Below are 19134 nucleotides of genomic sequence, written 5' to 3'. Positions count from 1 at the left end.
AGATGCACCTTTAAGAAGCAGCAGAAAACTAAGAAGATATAGATATCTCTGAAAGTGGAGTCTCTCTCTCTTAAGCAAAGTCTCTCTCTCTCTCTCCTCTCAAAGCAAGTAAGCCTTATTTTCTCTATCCTCCATGAACAAGCAAGTAAGGAAGCAGCTCAGAGATAGAAGTAGCTCAGTTTCCAGTCCACCACCCATAAGACCTGTGCAGATTGTTGCTGCAGGCAGTGACAAATATCCGCGGATTTGGTACCACAAAGAGCCAGTGACAGTATGGCTTGCCTCATGGGCTGGGACAGGCCCCTGGCCTAGGGGCCTGGCACGACCTCCCTGTTCTGCCTCTGCTTAGGGAGACTGGGTCTGGTGGCAGCTTCTAATCCCCAGCCTGTCACGTTAAAGGTAAATGCAGCCAGACATTTGCTACAGCAATGAGACGTCTTCCCTGGGTGACGAGGATAGCAGGGAGAAGAGCTGAAAGCAGGGACTTGCAGCATGGAGGACGGGGTGGAGGGAAAGCGCAAACGGCCAAGTGGAAACGACAGAGGGCTGGCCCGCGTGCGGGCTGCAGGGCACTGGGTGTGCTGGCCACGGTGCCCTTCTGGCGGTTCCTGCAAGCATGGTGCTTGGTCCTGAGCGGCGGCAGGTGCAGTCCTTTGTAGTCAGTGCTCTAGGGCAGGGCCAGCCTTCTCAGGTGGGCTGGAGTCATCCTGGGGATGTGGCTGCTGGAAACCACAATGGCTCTGGTCATCTCCGTACAGGGGTGTGGAGGACGCAGCCTGTGCCGGGAGCTCGGGGTTCTCACCATGCCTCATCCCCCACCCCTCCTCCTCTTGCAGGGGAGGCACCTGAGGGAAAGGGGTTTGGGTTTTTTTTTTTTTTTTTTTTTTTTTGATTTTCTGTTGTGAGTTTAAAAAATTGAGGTCTGGGGTTGTGGTTCAGTGGTATAGTGCTTGACTGGAACGTGTGAGGCACTGGGTTCAGTCCTCAGCACATAAAAATAAATTAATTAAATAAAGGAATTGTATCCATCTACAACTAAAAAAAAAATTTTTTTTTTGGGTGGTCCTGGGGATTGAACCCAGGGCCTTGTGCATGTGAGGCAACCACTCAACCAACTGAGCTATATCCCCAGCCCTAAAAAATATTTTTAAAAAAATAGAGGGGAGGCGGGCACAGTGGCACACACGGTAATGTCAGCAACTGAGGACTTGAGACAGGAGGATTGCAAGTTTGAGTATAATCGCAGCAACTTAGTGAGACCCTGTCTGAAATATAAAACGTTAAAAGAACTGGGTATGGGCTGGGGAGATAGCTCAGTTCATAGAGGGCTTGCCTGTTAACCACAAGGCCCTGGGTTCAATCCCCAGCATTGAAAGAAAAAAGTAAATAAAATAAATTAAAAAATAATTAGTGGTGGAAAGCACATAACAATGAACCGTCTTGAAGTGCACAGCCCAAGGGCCCTCAGTGCACTGTGCTGCCAGGAGCAGCTTCCACACACCCGCCGCAGCTCCACGGAGGAAACCCTGCCTGTGAAGCAGGCTCCCCGTTCCCTGCTGTCCTGCTCCGTGTGCAACCCTTGTGCATCTGCCTCTTCTGGATGGTTGACATCCAGGAAGGGGTTTTGACACAGGTCTCTTGACTCCTGCCTAGCAGCTCTGAGCATTCTTGTGCCTGCTTGATGTCCTATGTCCTCTGCCTCATGTTGTGTGCCCTCTGCCCACCTGCCTGCCATCATATGTCCTCTGCCTGGTGCCTTCTGCCAGCCTGCCTCGTGTTGCATGCCTTCTGCCTGCCTGACGTCACATGTCCTCTGCCTGATGTCCTGTGCCCTCTGTCTTTGCAGCTGCCGACTACAGGTCCATTCTGAGCATTAGTGACGAGGCAGCCAGGGCACGGGCCCTGGACGAGCACCTCAGCACGCGTAGCTATGTCCAGGGGTACACACTGTCCCAGGCAGATGTGGATGTGTTCAGGCAGCTCTCGGCCCTGCCCGCTGACTCAAGGCTCTTCCACGTGACTCGGTGGTTCAGGCACATAGAAGCGCTCCTGGGTGGCCCTTGTGACAAGGGCAAGGCCTGTGGGCCCCAAGCAAGTGAGTACCAGCTGCTGCCCCTGCCGGTAGGGTCTGTATTCCAAGGCCAGAGTGTTCTCCATCCCCCTGTGGCATGTGGCGCCATGGAACAGTGGACACTCAGTGGGAGGGAGCCCCACCCCAGGTCTTGAGCAGGTGGCCTGGCAGGGCAGGTGCCGTGCTCACTGGGTAATATAGAAGCCACCCTGTGGAGTTAGTTCCTCAAGATTAGGACCTTCTTGTTGCTGGCATGGCAGGGCTGCAGTGACCAGGGGCCACCAGGGAGCATATGGCTTGCTGGGCTGTGTGCTTCTATCCTGGGGAGCCTAGCCTGGCTCTGACTCGACTTGTTTTTTCTTTACTTCCATAAGATTGCAGTGTGTTCTTCTCCCAAGGTAGTATCATTAAATCCTAAAGCTATATGAAGTGGTGCTGAGCTTTTAAGAACCAGAGAGTGCTTTGTGATGAAGTCCGCCATGTGGCTTCAGCTGCATCCTGCCAGTGCTGCTCACGCCCCTGGGTGTGGCTGCTCTTATCTTGGGGGAAGCACTGCTGAGAGTCCTGGGGCTCAGGTTCCTGGGCGGTTGGGGGCTCTCTGGGAAGCTGAGGGTGCTGCCTTCCATAGCGGCCTGAGGCCCTTCAGCACCTGGCTGCCTGTGACTGTGTGCATGCACCCTCCTTCCTGCAGGGCAGGCTGAGCGCTACCTTCTGGTGGCCCCACTGACAGCCTCCTGGGGGTTTCCAAACTTGGGAACATGCCTCCAGTCCTCTGCTAGGTCCCTGTTTTACATGGGGCAGAGGGGTGCCAAGTCACCAAAGGTAGGGGTTTGCCTTGGTTTCCTGGATAATGCTGCTGCTAATACCCTCCCATCACAGGGTGGGAGGGAGTGCTATCTGGGTTGCTGTAGCCTGTGTGCCTGCGTGACACATCTATGTGTCGGGTACCCTTTCCACAGAGCTTTGATCGTGTTAACCCTGCCATGCTCCGTCTTCCAAAGCATGGTCTGGGGAGGATGAGATTGGGAGGGCAGGCCTCGCCAGAACACACTGCCATCCAGCTGGGAAGGAGAGGAGGGCTGTGCTCCCCCAAGACCTTACGGCCTACTGAGCGCAGGCCGCTTACTGCAGTTGCACCCTGCCCAGTAAGACTGCTCCAGGGGGACTTAGGTGAGTGGAGGATGGACTGCAGACAGCACTAATGGGACTGTCCTGCCTTTCCTGTGTCCACTTCCCTGATCACTGAGGCAGCCTTTGAGGCAGAATGGAGCACACATGCCAAGAAAGGATGTGCATTAGCTTGGCCCACCCTTGAGCATCGCATGCCCTGAGCCGGGGTTGCTGAAGGCGAAGGTGGGGACTGGAACTGGGGGCTTCCATTTGCTGTCCAGTGGCTTGGGGCAGGCCCCAGACTCCTGGGATACCAACATCCTCAGCCTTGCCCCTGGGTTGGTAGTAGCTGTAAGAATCAGAACAGCTTCCCTGTCCAGACACTTCTGAAGTCCTGTCCCTGGGTGGGTGTACTCTCTCCTTTGACCCAGCTCCCTGGGAGCTGCCCACCTTTTCTCCTAGCACACTCGTAAGCCAGTACCCCATGGGCCATTCTGTGCCTTAAACACGCCCACATCTGGCTGTCAAGGCACCTTCCCCGGCTTCTCCCCAAGGCTGAGTGCCTCAGCAGCGGGAGGGTCCTCTCAGATTCAGAAAGTCACCCTTGCAACCTGCTTCCTGAAAAGCCAGATGCCAGACCCCTCCTGCCTGCTTCTGCCTCTCTGCTGCTTCTGCCTCCTCCACACCTTGCCAGCCTCCTCTTTCTGGCTCCAGCACAGAGGCCTGTTCAGTCCCAGGGCCTTGAATTTGCTGGATGAGCCCTCACTTGGAGCTGGGCTCCTCTCATTCAGCCCCCTCCTCTCCCAGCTCCCAGGAAGGTCACATGTAGGCTTCACTGAGGAAGGGCACAGGTCTGGTGGCAACTGAGGCCTCCTTAGGAAGATGCAAGTTCAGTGTTGGGCTCTCTTCCAGGAGGGTGACCCTCTACCTCATGGTGGTTCCTCTGGGTGAGCTCCTTGCCAGGCCCGCTGTCAATGCAAGCTTCTGCCCAGGGCTGTGGTGTTTCCTGGTGGCTTCCTGTCCTTTCACCTTCAGTCACCCCAGGTCACATTTCCAAGACTGTTGTCACTGGTGCTGTTAGGATGGGACACTGTTTCTCCAGACAGTACCTGCCTGAGGGTGCTGGATCTGTCTGTGGAGCAAATGGAGACATGTTCACCATCTCAGAGAGAACCTGGACAGGCTGATAACCTCTGGAAGGTGGTAAGGACACTGATGAGGACCACTAGGTTGTGGGGCACTAGTCAGGGGTCCAAGACCCTTGATAAATGGGAGTCCATTAACTTGTGAAAAACAGGCTTTCGTGTAACTACTCCCAGTCTTTCCCTTCTGCAAATCTGAATCTCTTTCTGCCAGATGTCCTTGAAACCTCTCACCAGCTATGAGGCCCTGGCGGCCTGCCGTTGCAGATCTTCGGATCAGCCTTCCACGCCCACACCCCTGGCAGCAACCCTGGTCATCAGAGCAGCTGCGTACCTGGTTTGGGAATTCCTGGGTCTCAGTGAGGATGGAGAGTGGCAGAACCATGAAGTGGCAATTGAGCATCAGATCAGGGAGTGAGAGTTTCCTTCCAGGGCATTTGGTGTATTTAGATGAACTATAAGACTGTGCTTGACCTCAGCGAGCACTTGATATTATCAGAGATGTCCTATGATAGGCATCTGTGACCACCTGTGATTGCATTGGAAGTCACCTAGGAAAGGAGCTCCTGCTTAGCACCATCTCTCTGTGGCCTCCCACCACCTTTCCATGGGGTGGCTCCCTCCCCTACCCTGTTAGCCCGTTGGTTATCAATCCTCTGTCTTGGCTGGCATGGCATTGGCAAGGATAGGGACCTGGAAATGACTGCATTTGACACTTGAGTGTGGCCTGTGCAGGGTCTTGCCTGTGAGCAGATGCACCCACTTCCCATGATGAACCCCCGTGTAGGAGGCTGAGGGAGAACAGAAATGAATCCCCCAGTGCAGCCTAGAAGGGCGGAGGGTGACCTTCCATCTGAGGGTCTTCTCTGTAGCCAGTGGAGGTGAGCAAGAACAAGGTCCCGCCTGGGGACAGGTGCGCACAAGAGGGCTAGCCCAGAGCCTCGCTTTGGGCAGGGCTGAAGAGGATAGCTGACTTCCCCCGAGGGGCTGAGCAGATGCTGCAGAGCAGAGTGCCAGAGCTGGCAGAGCTCTGAGGTCAGCTGCACCGGGCTGAGGTTGTAGGGTGTGAAGGATCGCCTGTGGTCTCTCCTGGCACCTCCCCAGGCCCTCAGACATGCACAGCGAGGACAGCCTCTCACTAGGCAAGAAGGACATCTGCCTTAGTGGGAAGGGCCCCAGGCCCAGGGCACGCGTTGAGGAGAGCTGTGCCACATGGTGGCAGGAGCAGGCAGGAGAACATGGGCTGCCTGGGAGAAAGGGACGGGACTGGACTATGGGGACTGCCTGAGCCAGCAAGGGCCAGCCTGGGGGGCCAGAGTAGGGAGCACAGGGTTGTGTCTGAGGTTGTAACATGCTCAGCAACAGGGTCGTCACTGGCAGCTGGCCACTCACTGCCAGAGCCAGAGATGCAGAGGGGCTGGAGGCCCTTCCCTCCCTCACCTGCCATGGCCACAAGGAGAGGCTTGGAGGTAGGTAGCCTGTGTTCCACAAAGCACCCATAAACTCATTTTGTCCAGGTGAGGGATCCTGGGAGATGGGGACAGCCCAGGTGGCAACAGGTGTAGCCCATGCACAGTCAGGCAGCATGCAGGGTCAGGCAGCCCCATGCCCTGCCTGACCCATAGGCCTTGGACAGTAGCTCATGTGGTGAACAGAAGGTACATATTTGGGGAACAGCAGGATGTATGGCATTCTGGGTTCCTGCTGGGATTTAGGTTGTCACTGGGACTCAGGCAGAATGGGGACAAAACCTGGAAGATTTGTATTACTTAGTGTTGTTTCATTGAAAATCATAGTTTCATGGTTGAAACAAGGTCCTGAGATGTGGGTGACCTGTGTTTTGGGGTGCTGCTGTGTGATCTGTCTGCTGTTCTGCCTCCCAGGTAAAGGCCGGCGAGTGCAGCCTCAGTGGTCCCCTCCAGCTGGGACTGAGCCGTGCAAGCTTCGCCTGTACAACAGCCTCACCCGGAAAAAGGTAAAGAGGGGTCAGATGGTGTGTGTTGGGGGCAGGGCTGGGATGGCCCTGTGCCCTAGTAAAGGGACAACTTTCCTGTTCACGATGTTGGGCTCCAGAGTTCCCTCCGTCCAGGTCCAGATCTTTTGGTACTTCCCGTACTGTGGCCTGTGCAGCCTGGGGGCAGAGCTGTGCTCTGGAACTTAGACGCCTCACACGTGGCTGTGGAAGCCTGCCTGCTGGCTTCTGGGTGTAGACTGCCCTGAGTAGGCAAGTGTTTGAGGTCATTCACTGCCAGGCCAGACGCTGGCGTGCCTTCGGAACCCGCGGTTGCAGCGGGCACCACTTGAACAGAGCAGAAGGGGGTAACTGCTGGGCACTGCTGGGAGCCTGTAGCGTGGAGGAGAAGGCAGGGCTGCTGCTGAACCCACAGGCTCTGCCAGGCTGTGGCTGGAGCGTTCATAAAAGGCTGGATTTTCGATCAGCAAGCATGCTTAGCTGGCAGGGGGCAGGTGCAACCCCACTCACAACCCTGTTATGGAACTCATTGGTCATGACGCCCCCACAAAGCTCCGGAAGTGTTGGGATGGTCAGGCATGACAGACCTTGGCCACACAGGCTGCTTGCTCCAGGGCCTCACTGTTGCTCTTGGCCTCACTGTCCTTTCTGAAGGGGAAAGCAACAGCCCTGTCCTTTGAGACTGCACCAGAACAGGTGGTGGGCTGTGAGCACCCGACTTGGGCAGTGACTGCTTGCTGCCGTTGTTGCACACGCAGCCTTTCCAAAGAGGGGCAGGACCCCAGTGGCAAGGGGCTCCAGCCGCCTCCGTCAGTGGACAGGGGATGCCGTGGATACTTATGGCTCCTACCAGACAGACTACTGTGGCCTTTGTGGTAAAACAAAATAGTGCATGTTAAATCTGCAAAGCCAAGTGAGCAGTATGGTGTGTGTTGCTACTCTGGGTGCTCCTGCGCGGTTTCTTGGATCTCTTGTGACGACACTCCTTCGTTTCTAACAAGGACGTGTTCATACCTCAAGATGGGAAAAAGGTGACCTGGTACTGCTGCGGGCCCACTGTCTATGATGCATCGCACATGGGGCATGCCAGGTAGGGTCCAGCGCTACCACAGGTCCACCCCACTGTGGAAAGGTTAGGGATGACCCAGAGGGGCAGTGTCCCCAGCCCGGTTGTTGTCTTGGACTCCATTCCAACACGCCATCATGTTTTCCTCGTCCCTCCAGCTCTGCAGTCCCCTGTGTGGAGTTTCCATGACACTCAGACCTGAGGCCAAGTTGCCTGTGACCCTGACCTGTTCACAGGTGTGGCTTGAGGAAAGTACGTGGCTGTTGGGGTAGAGGCCACAGAATCCTTTTACTTACACAGGTTAAATTTCCCTTTCTGAAGTGCCTGGAAGCAGAAGCATTTTTTATTTCAGATTTTGAAATATTTGCATTTATGTCATGAGCTATTTTGGGGATAGGACCCAAGTCTAAGCATGAAATTCATTTGTTTCATATACACTTTATACACATAACTTGAAGGTAATTTTATGTAGTATTTTTTGCAGTTTTGTGTGTGAAACAAAGTTTCATGGTGTGGGCTTTCTGCTCGGGACATCATGAGGAGGCACAGAGACTTTGGGTTTGGAGCATTTTGGATTTTCAGTTCAGGGCTGCTCAGCCTGTGCATGTTCCTGTAGTGCCACGCTCACGTACAGCATGTGCTGATGGGAAGCGTGTGTTCGCTGTTCAGGTCCTACATCTCTTTCGACATCCTGAGAAGAGTGTTGAAGGATTACTTCCAGTATGATGTCTTCTACTGCATGAACATCACAGACATTGATGACAAGGTAGGGGAACGTTCCGGATGAATCACATGGATACCACCACAGGAGACAGGACTTCACATCTGTAAATAGCATGGCATAGGTTTCAGCTAGCTCAGGAGTGACTTAGTGAACCTTACTTGAATCCCCTCGATGAATTGACACTATTTATGCTAGTGTGTGGACATTTACATAGGTGTGTAGATGCCACTAGAACCCTGCACCTTCAGGGACCAGGTTGAGTGTGTCTGTGTCATTGGTGCCCTGTGGTGTGTGAGAGCAGCCTGCTGCACACAGATGGGAGTGGGCTCTGAGCACAGCCAGCCTCCCCCTGCAGATCATCAGGAGGGCCCGGCAGAACTTCTTGTTTGAGCAGTATCGGGAGCAGAAACCAGCAGCCACCCAACTCCTGGAGGACGTTCGTGCTGCTCTGAAGGTGAGCCTGCCCCGCTCTGGATGTTGCCCTGCCTCCCGCTCACAGCACTAGGCTCTCTAGGTCACTGCCCCAGGGTGCAGCCTGTCTCCACAGCTTCACAGAGTGTGAAGGCCACTTTGTCAAGGGTTCTGGAGTCTTGGTACACGTGGCCTACGACCTGTGAGAAAGCGAGCAGGACAGATTTGTGGGGACAGGGTAGAGAGAGGTGGCCTTCCTTCTGCTTCTGGGAAAGCTACTGACCACACTTGGTCCTGAGAGGACCTAACAACGTTACTGTCCAGTTTCAGTGTTGAGGTCGTGACCAGTCTGCTACCTTCAGCCCAAATGCAGAAGCTGTGCTGAGCTTAAAATCTGTTATAGTCATAATATGGTGGATTTTCAGAACTATTAAAGAAATTAGCTTTCTCCAGTTTATAATTTCATTCTGCATAGGCATATTATAAGCATATAGTTCTTTGTATTACATAGTATGACAAAAGTAACTCATTTTATTTGCTTTAATAACTACCAGCAATCCCTAGTAATTAGAGTGTAATTACTGGTATTAGAGTGGCATTTTATCTCTGGAAGGAAAAGCATGAGTTGCAGCCTAGCTGTTAGATTGCAGCAGCCTAGAAGTACTGCTCTCCATTTTACATGTGGCAACTGAGACAGAGCTGTTAAGGGTCCCACCCAGTCATGGGTGAGGAGGGCCAGCACCAGGCTGCCTTGGCTGGCAGCTCAGGCCTCTTGGCCCACTGCTTGGGGAAGAGCTAGGGTGTAGACTTGGCAATCACCTTGGGCCAGTAGGAGCACCAGTCTTCTTTGCCCTGAATCAGCTTTATGAGCCCAGGTTTCAGCATCATCTACCAAGTTTGATATGTCCCTTTTTCTGTAGCCATTTTCAGTAAAGTTAAGTGAGACCACGGATCCTGGCAAGAGGCAGATGCTTGAGCGAATGCAGCGCATGGTGGAGCTGGCCACAGAGCCACTTGAGGAAGCTGTGCGCGCCAGCCTCTCTGGAGAAGACATCGCCAGCCGTGTTGAGGTGAGTGCTTTCTGGTTCCCTGCCAGCCCAGTGTGTAAGGTGGTCTGCACTGAACCGATCTGCATCCTAGAGTCAGATGCCTGGACCCATGCCTGGTGGCCTTGCTCTGGGGTGGTCGAGTCTGTCCCTCCCGTCCCACACCCCAGCCCCATCTCTGGGCAGAGCAGGGAGCTGCTGGAGCAGGCCCTGGGACCCACATGAATCCCTCTGTCCTCCTCTGGCAGCCTGCTCCACTGTGCCCAGGGGGAATGCAGGGGAGCGGCCTTCTGTGGGGGTCATCCCATGGTCGTCCAGTGAGCCTCCCGGGGCCAGGGTCCTGTGGGACTGGGCCTTGGCACTGGGCAGGTCTCTGCTGCTGGAAAGACTCTCTCGGCTGGGAGTGAGGGCGCTAGACACGGGGTGCCCCTTCCTCTTGTTCCTGTCCTTCACTTCTCCTTTCTGCCAGCGCCCTCTGCTGGCCCCCATGAGCTCTGGGAAGGAGAAGCAAGCTGCAGCCCTGCCAAGTCGGGCCCCAGTGCAGAGCGCTCCGGCAGGAGACCTCCAGCTCCGACCACAGCGTGGCCAGCCCTCCTGGACATCTGTGCCCTGCCTCAGAGGCCCATGCCGGAGTCGGCGTCTGCTGTCCACTCGCAGTCTGCTTTGTAGTCTTCTGCATCCCGCAGCTCGCGAGGGTGTGCTTGTTCCTGAGCGTTATGGAAGTGGGTCCTATGTGCGTCGCCTCGTGCTTCCACTGAGTCACGTGTCTGAGATGCACCCGCACTGGTCACCATTATTGCTCCAGTGCCATCAGGCTGAGCTGCTTGCCAGGCTTCTGAGGCCTGTGCTCAGGTTTTCTTGTTACCAACAGTGCTGTCTTAAACTTTTGTTTTTAACTTTTATTCTTCTTAGATATACATGACAGTGGAGTGCATTTTGACATATTGTACACACATGGAATATAACTTCCCATTCTTGTGGTTGTGCATTATGTGGAGTTAAACTGGTCGTGTATTATATATGAACATAGGAAAGTGATGTCCAGTTCATTCTACTGTCTTTCCTATCCCTGACCCACCTTCCCTTCATTCCCCTTTGTCTAGTCCAGCAAACTTCTGTCTCCCCTGCACCCTGTCCCACTTATTGTGAATTAGCGTCTACGTATCAGAGAGAACATTCAGCCTTTGGTTTTTTGGAATTGGCTTATTCCACTTAGCACAATAGTCCCCATTTCTTTCCATTTACCAGCAAATACCATAACTTCATTCTTCTTTATGACTGAGTAATATTCCATTGTGTATATGTATCACATTTTCTTTATCCATTCATCTGCCAAAGGGCACCTAGGTTGGTTCCATTGTTTACCCATTATTTAGCTGCTATGAACATTGATGTGGCCACATCACTACAACGTGCTGATTTTTAAGTCCTTAGGTATATGCTGAGGAGTAGGATAACTGGGTCAAATGGTGGTTCCTTTTTTTAAAATATTTTTTTAGTTGTAGATAAACATAATATCTTTGTTTATTTTTATATGATACTGAGGATTGAACCCAGTGCCTCACACATGCAAGGCAAGTGTTCTACCACTGAGCTACAACCCCTGCCCCTGCTGGTTGCATTTGAGGAGGAATCTCCATACTGCTTTCCAGGGTGGTCGCACCAGTTTGCACTCCCACCAGCCTTTTCCCCCACATCCTCACTAACGCTTATCGTTACTTGTGTTTTTGATAATTGCTATTCTGACTGGAGTGAGATAAAATCTCAGTGAATCAGTGTAGTTTTAATTTGCATTTCTCTAATTGCTAGAGATGTTGAACATTTTTTCATATTTGTTTGATCAATCGTATTTCTTCTGTGAAGTCTCTGTTCATTCCTTTGCCCATTTATTGATTGGGTTATTTAGTGTTTTGATATTAAGTTTTTTGAGTTCTTTATATATCCTAGAGATTAATGCTCTGAGATGCAGGTGGCAAAGATTTTCTCCCATTCTGTAGACTCTGTCTTCATGTTCTTGATTGTTTACTTTGCTGAGAAGAAACTTTTTGGTTTCATACTATCCCATTCATTGATTCTGGATTTTTCTTCTTGCACTTTAGAAGTCTGTATTGAGAAAGTTGGTTTCTAAGCTGACATGGTAGAGATTTGGGCCTACTTTTTCTTCTAGAAGGCACAGGGTCTCTAATGCCTAGGTCCTTGATCCACTTTGAGTTGAGTTTCGTGCAGGGTGAGAGATAGGGATCCAATTTCATTTTGCTACATGTGGTTTTCCAGTTTTCTCAGCACCATTTGTTGGAGAGGCTATCTTTTCTCTAACATATGTTTATGGCACCTTTGTCTACTGTGAGATAACTGTACTTGTGTGGGTTTGTCTCTGTGTTTTCTGTTCTGCACCATTGGTCTTCATGTCTGTTTTGGTGCCAATACCATGCCTTTTGTGTTACTATAGCTCTGTAGTATAATTTAAGGTCTGGTATTGGGATGCCTCCTGCTTCACTTTTCTCACTGAGGGTTGCTTTGGCTATTCTGGGCCTCTTATTTTTCCAAACGAATTTTACGACTCCTTTTTCTATTTCTGTGAACAACAACATCAGAATTTTAATCAGAACTGCATTAAATCTGTATAACACTTTTGGTAGTATGGCCATTTTGACAATATTAATTCTGCCTATCCAAGAACATGGGAGATTTTTCCATCTTCTAAGGTCTTAAATTTCTGTTTTTAGTGTTCTGTAGTTTTCAGTGTAGAGGTCTTTCACCTTTTTTGTTAGATTGATTCCCAAGTATTTTATTTTCTTTGAGGCTATTGTGAATGGGGTAGTTGTCCTAATTCTTCTTGCATTGGATTAATCACTGATGTATAGGAACACAGTTGATTCACGGGTATTAATTTTATATCTTGCTACTTTGCTGAATCATTTATGAGCTCTAGAAGTTTTCTGGTGGAGTTTGTTGGGAATCATGTTGTCAGCAAATAGTGACAGCTGAGTTCTTTTCTTATTTGTATTTCTTTAATTTCTTTGGTCTGTCTAAATGCTCTGGCTAGAGTTTCCAGGATGATGTTGAATAGAAGTGGTGAAAGAGGGCACCCTTGTCTTGTTCCAGTTTTTAGAGGGAATGCTTTCAATATTTTTCCATTTAGAATGATGTTGGCCTTGGGTTTAGCATACATGGCTTTTAGGATGTTGAGTTATGTTCCTACTATCCCTAGTTTTTCTAGTGTTTTTAACATGAACGGATGCTGTATTTTGTCAAATGCTTTTTCTGCATCTATTGAGATGATCATATGATTCTTGTCTTTAAGTCTATTGATGTGGTGGATCACGTTTATTGATTTCCAGTTGTCAAACGAGCCTTGCATCCCTTGCACTTGATCATGGTGCACTTTTAAAGATGTTTTGTATGTGATTTTCCAGAATTTTATTGAGAATTTTTGCATCTATGTTCATCAGGGATATTGGTCTGAAGTTTTATTTCCTTGATGTGTCTTTGGTTTTGGTATTAGGGTGATCCTAGCCTCGTTGAATGAGTCTGGAAAGGTTCCCTCCTTTTCTATTTCATGGAGTACTTTGAGGAGTATTGGTGTTAGTTCTTCTTTGAAGGTCTTGTAGAACTCAGCTGAGAATCCGACTGGTCCTGGGTTTTTCTTTCTTGGTAGACTTTTGATGGCATCTTCAATTTCGTTGTTTGAAATTGATCTGTTTAAATTTTATATGTCCTCCTGATTCCATTTGGGTAGATTGTACTTCTTTAGAAATTTGTCAATTTCTTCAAGATTTTCTGTTCTGTTAGAGTATAAATTTTCAAAATAGTTTGATTTTTTCTGTATTTCAATAGTGTCTGATATTTTCTTTTCCACGAATTTTAGTAATTTGAGTTTTCTCAATTTTTTCATTAGCTTGACTAAAGGTTTGTCAATTTTATTTATTTTTTCAAATAACCAACTTTTTGTTTTGTTGATTTTTTGGGGGTTTTAGTTTCAATTTCTTGATTTCAGCTCTGATTTTAATTATTTTCTATTTTCTGCTTTTGGTATTAATGTGTTCTTTTTCTTCAGCTTCGAGATGTAATGGTAGATCGTTTATTTGGTGACGTTTTATTCTTATGATAAATGAGCTCGCGCAGTGAGTCTCCTCTCAGCCCTGCCTTCACAGTGTCTCAGTGTCACTATTCTCACTTACCTCCAAGTATTTTTTTTTTATTTCCTCCCTGATTTCTTCTGCTGTCCATTGGTCATTCAATAGCATGTTATTGTCTGCAGGTGTTAGTGTAGCTTCTATTTTTTATTTTATCATTGAATTCTACTTTCATTCTGTTATGATCTGATAGAATGCAGGGTATTCTATTTTTTTGTATTTGCTAAGAGTTGCTTTGTGGCCTAAGATATGGTCTGTTTTAGAGAAGGATCCATGTGCTGCTGAGAAGAAAGCTCATTGATGGATGAAATATTCTGGGTGGTTGTCAGGGTTCCCAACACTGCCCACACATTCTGGGTTCTCTGAAGGACTCAGGACTTGGCATCTAGCGGTCCTCTCATCTTAGGTTTGTCACAGCGGCATAGCCAGGACCCCTAGCCACGCAGAGGTACAGGGGAGGTGGGGGAGCCTGCCAGATCCCCCGCAGCCTCTGAAGCTCTTGGGCGGAGTGCATAGGCCTCCAGGAACGCCCAGCCACCCAGTGAGCTCTAGGGAGCCCGGGGCTGTAGTCACCGCATAGCCTCTGCCTAGCATGAGCCGCCGTTCTGACTCCTGGAGGCACAGCTGGGGTTCCGTCCCCTAAGCCACAGTGTTGGTGCAGGAGCCGCAGGGACCACTGCAGTAAGAGTAGGTGTTCTGCCACTTGGCGGAGGGGACATTTTAGCTCTGGGTGCTTGCCCAGGGCCACCCCGCAGCAGGTCATCCTCAGGGCAGCAGTCTCAGCTTCTGCTAGCGCCTTCCTGTCTGGTGACGTTTCTCAGCTGGTTCTGAAGAGCTTTTCTCCCCAGCACATCCCTACACTCGTGTCCTGAGGCCCCTTCCTTTGTCAGTGGGTGAGCATCGAGCGGGAACAGCTCTGGCTTGAGCACATTTTCCTCCAGCCTCCCTGAGACATCTCTGCACCTGCTGGAGACCAGCATGGTTCTGGGCGCCCCCGGCTCCTCCCCTGGACCTCGGGTGTTTCTCTGAGTGGTTTGCAGGCCTTCTTTTCCCTGGTACTAACTCTTTGTGGTTTAAAGGGTCGCTGGCTTCTCTCATTGCCTTGGTGTCTGCTTTCTTTCTGTGAGTTGAGCACCTTGATTTTAATACAATTAAATTTCCTCTACTTCACAGTTAACAGCTCTGTGTCAGAAGTATGTCCTACCCTGAGATGTAAAGATGTTCTCCTGTGTTTTCTTCTGGAGGTTCCGAGGTTTTGAGGTTCCCACCAAAGTCTTCCTGCCTCCTAGACTAACCCTAGTGAGTGGCCTGAGCAGGGACGGCCCTCCCCTGCCTGCGGAAAGCTCTCCTTTCCTGGGATGTGTGGCACCATCTTGGTTCCCAGTGGGTCTCCACCTGGGGGCCTCTGGCTCTGTGCCATCAGCCCTGCAGGGGCTCCGTGCTGTGAGGCGGGTCCTGTGGGAATGGCCAGCTGTATGTTGGGTCCCCTCCAGCCTGCCCCTCTGCTCGTCGCTCTCGCCTTCCTTTTCGTGGCTTCTTTCCGTCCTTTTTCTCTGGGTTTATTCTGCTCCTCGTCTCATTTCTTATCCGTCGGCTCATTTTGGTGTAAGGAATCAAGGCCACAGGCTCTCCTCTGTGTGTCATCTTTGCTGCATCCACAAATTTTGACATTATTCACTTATGAACCATTTTAATTTCAACTTTGCCTTTTTTAAAACCCAAGACTGACTCTCTTATTTACTTTTTGTGGTACTGGGGATTGAACCAGTACCAGTCACTGGGGATTGAACCAGTGCTCTGTCACTGAGCCGCATCCCCAGCCCTTTTTGGTTTTCATTTGGACTCAGGGTCTCGCTGTTACTTGGGGCCTTGCTGAGTTGCCAAGGCTGGTTGAACTTGTGCCTGGCCAAGCCCAGGACTGATTTAGAGGTATGCTTTTAATTTCCAGGTACTGGCATTTTCCCCTTGCTACTATTCAGACAGGCTCAGTCACCTGCAGTCTGTGTGGTCTGCCCTGTGCTGGTGCTGAGCAGGGGGTTCGTGCCACAGCCTTAGGTGCTGGAGGGGCTCAGGTTCCCTCTAACCACTGATGTGGGATTCTGCGTGCTGCCCAGCCAGTCCTGCGCTGCTGACATTTTGCGTTATCTTTGCTAATTCCTTTGCCAGCTCAGCCTGTTTGTGTGGTGATCGTTCAAAGTTAGCAGAGAGGAAGTCCTCTGGTGGCAGATTGTCTGTTTCTCTTGTTCTGCCAGTTATTTCTTAACATCCTGTCTTTTTAGAATAGGCTCTGGTTCACATCAAAATTGAGAGACCATCTTCCCTTGCTCCCACTGTCCCATGGCCTCCTCATCACCAGCACCCCAAGTCAATCTTTGTTATAATGGGAGAGCCCGCGTCCACACGTGGTCATTACCTGGGTCCCTAGCTTGTGTTAGGGTCACTCTTGGTGGTATGTGTTCTGTGGGTTTGGACAGATAGGTGATCGCGGATCTGTCTGCACAGTATCGCAGAAGGGCGTTGCTGCCTAGAACCTCTGGGCTCTGCCCAGGCCTCCCTCTCTCCTGATCTCCTGGCCACCACTGACGGTTCATTGTCTCCACAGTCTTGCCTTTCCCAGAGTGTGACAGAGTTGGAATTGTCCAGTGTGTGCTTTCTCAGTGGGGCTTTGGTTGGAGATAAGAAAAAACTAAGTGTCTTTCCTGCGTTTTCTCTCAGTGCAGGACACTGCACCTCTGGTCGCCAAAATGTGCCCCGCCCCCCACAGTCTCGTGACACCAGCTGGACATCCTACGTGAACGCGGTTTTGACATTGTTGACCTGGAGATGGCGTCAGATCCTGTGGGTTGAGGGCTGACCCCAGTTCAGATGCCAAAGTAGTGGGTTGTCACTGTGCTTTGACTAAGCGTCTGAGTCAGTTCCCATGGTCCCCCTCAGGTTCCACTTATGTGCTAGAATGGGTCACAGAACTCAGGCAGCATTTTACGTACGCTTAGTGGTTTATTAATAAAGGAAATTAAGAGGATCCTGAGGAAGAGATGCTGGGGAGGACACACAGAAAGGAGCATGGAGCCTCCCAGCTGTCTCCAGGCCCCTGCCTCCGGGCCCTCCAGGTGTCAGTGATCAAGCTCTCTGGACCTTGTCCTGTGGAGCAGTGGTTGAGCACTCTGGCAGCCCCACCTTCTCCCCTCCCTGGCATTGGGAGCTAGTCTGAGCGCTCCAACCCTGTCCTCACATGGTCAGTTCTCTGGGCAACCAGCCCCATCCTGAGGCCGTCCAGCAGCCACCAGGAGCCAGCAGCCAAGCGCAGACCAGTGTCTCTTGTCTCAACACAGTGTCTTCTTCCACTTGGTACTGTGCACTTAGGTTTCCTCCATGTCTCTGTGGCTCTGAATGGCATCCCATGTTCCTTTGCCCAGAAGCCCCTCATCTGAATGTCATCTGGGCTGCTTCCACGTTTGCAGTTGTGATTAAAGCTGCAGGTTTTTGTTTGAGCATGTTTTCAGCTCCTTCAGGCGAATGCCAGGGAGTGCTTCCTGAATCATGTGGCAGAAGCACAGCTCATTGTGAAAGGAGGGGCCAGGCTGCCTTTCCAAGTGCCAGTCCATCCTGCAGCCCTGCCAGCACTGCCCAGTGCCCCCAATGTCCCACGCCCTTGCCCAAGTTTGATGGAGTCTGCCGTCCAAGACAGCAGTTCCCTCATGACAAACGCCGCCCGGCATCTTTGTGTGTGCCTGCTGTTTTGAGGCCATTTTCAATGGCATTTTAGCATAGCACTGTGCTGAATCGTGTGAACCGCTTGAGTTGTGTGAGGTTCCTGCAGGTAGTCTGACAGACATGGCAGGCTTTACAGCTCACACCCTCGGGCTTCAGTCCCCGTTGGCCACATGGCCTTGGGGTCCAGGGGGCAGCACGGGAGCATGTGGCAGTAGGAGCTGCTCAGTGCATGGTGTCCAGGAAGCAGAGAGCAAGGGCCAGGGCCCCAGGTCTCCTCAAGGGTCCGCAGTGACCTAAGTTCCCCCTCCAGGCTCCACCTCCTGAGGCTCCTCTGCAGGCCACCAGATGGCCAGCACCCAGGCCCTTGGGGGCGTTTCAGATGAGACCACGCTCTTCACCACCCTCCGCGACTTCACCCCTGGTTCTAGAAGCCTCCAGTAGAGGCTCCGGGTTTCCTTGTAGGTAGTCGCCTTGGCTGTCAAGAGTTGCATTTTCCTTCTGACTTTTTGTGTCCCCTTTCCCTAGTGATCACCTCCCTTTGTCCTTTCCTGATCCCTGTGCTTCACCTTGCCTTGCTCCCTCGCTTCCTCCTGACCCCCAGCCCACCCTCTGTAAGTAGTCCACAAGCTGAAATCGCTCCTGGGGTCTTTCCCAGCTCCCTTCATGTTACTGACTTCTGCTGAATCCCAGGCCGGTTGGAGAGCGAACGCTGCATGATTTCCATTAAATTTGCCAAGGTGCACTTGATGTTCAGGGGCGTGTGCATCCTTCTGTGGTGGGTGAGGCATCCATAGGCGTGCCCTGTGTCCCCTGGAAGGCTGGAGTCCTTGCGCTCAGCTGTGCTTACTGATTTTCTGCCTGCTGGATCTGACAGTTTCCTTAGGGTGTGCTGGGGTGTCCAGCTGCCAGAGTGGACTCCTCTGTTTGCCTTCTCAGGTCTCACTTTTGCCCTGGGTGTCTGGACGTGGTTGCCAGGCACAGGCACGTGAAGACCACTAGGTGGAGGAGTCTGCACCTGTTGTCATCGAGTAGCCCTTATTAGTACCCTCTGTCTGGTATTAATAAGCTACTCTTGCTTTCTTTTGGTTGTGATAGCATGGCACATCTTTCTCCACCATTCACCTTTAATCATGTGTTTCTTTAACTTTTATTTATTTATTTATTTATTTATGGTGCTGAGGATCGAACCCAGTGCCTCACACTTGCTAGGCAAGTGCTGTACCACTGAGCCACAACCCCAGACCTAATCATGCACTTTTATATTTAAACTGGATTTCTTGTTGGCAACGTGTATTTGAGTGCTGATATTTGGTTTCTGTTGTTGTGTTTTTGAGCGCTCAGATTGAACCAGGACACTGTTTTCTCAGTCCACTCTGATATCCGTTGTCTTTTAATTGGCACATTTATACAATTGGCATTCAAGGCTGGGGTGTAAGTAGATAGTAGAGTGCCTGCCTAGCCATGCGCAAGGCCCTGGGTTCATCCCCAGCATCCCAAATGAACAAGTACCTATGTGTCTGTGACTGATACATAGCACATGTGTGTAATATATACAGGAGAGACAGACTCCATTTGGCATTCAAGGAGTGTTGATACAGTGGGGTATCAGTATTTTCCATGTTTGTGATTGGTTTTATTTTTTGCTCTTGTTCTTTGTTTCTGTTCTCTTCCGCTCTTTCTCAGCCTTTTGCCGTTTTAATTGAACACTTCCTGTGATTCCCTTTTCTCTCCTTAGCCTACCC

General features: G+C 50.8%; 1 protein-coding gene across 3 annotated transcripts in view; it reads left to right on the top strand.

Moving 5' to 3' along the window:
* The window catches only part of CARS1 (cysteinyl-tRNA synthetase 1), a 58510-nt gene that overhangs the window by 7648 nt on the left and 31728 nt on the right, over positions 1–19134 (top strand). Inside the window, exons 2-7 of one of the 3 annotated variants that reach the window (XM_079104927.1) lie at positions 1847–2095; positions 6207–6298; positions 7297–7385; positions 8031–8127; positions 8441–8539; positions 9417–9566. In XM_079104927.1, the coding sequence (XP_078961053.1) occupies positions 1847–2095; positions 6207–6298; positions 7297–7385; positions 8031–8127; positions 8441–8539; positions 9417–9566 (776 nt within the window). Of the gene's footprint in view, positions 1–1846; positions 2096–5349; positions 5793–6206; positions 6299–7296; positions 7386–8030; positions 8128–8440; positions 8540–9416; positions 9567–19134 lie in introns of those variants that run through there. The other 2 variants (XM_079104928.1, XM_079104929.1) reach the window with 2 other exon arrangements.

The sequence above is a fragment of the Sciurus vulgaris genome, assembly GCF_902686455.1.
Source record: "Sciurus vulgaris genome assembly, chromosome: 11".
Lineage (NCBI taxonomy): Eukaryota > Metazoa > Chordata > Mammalia > Rodentia > Sciuridae > Sciurus > Sciurus vulgaris.
Note: the sequence above shows the minus strand (reverse complement) of the source record. Positions and strands in the feature narration are given on the sequence as shown.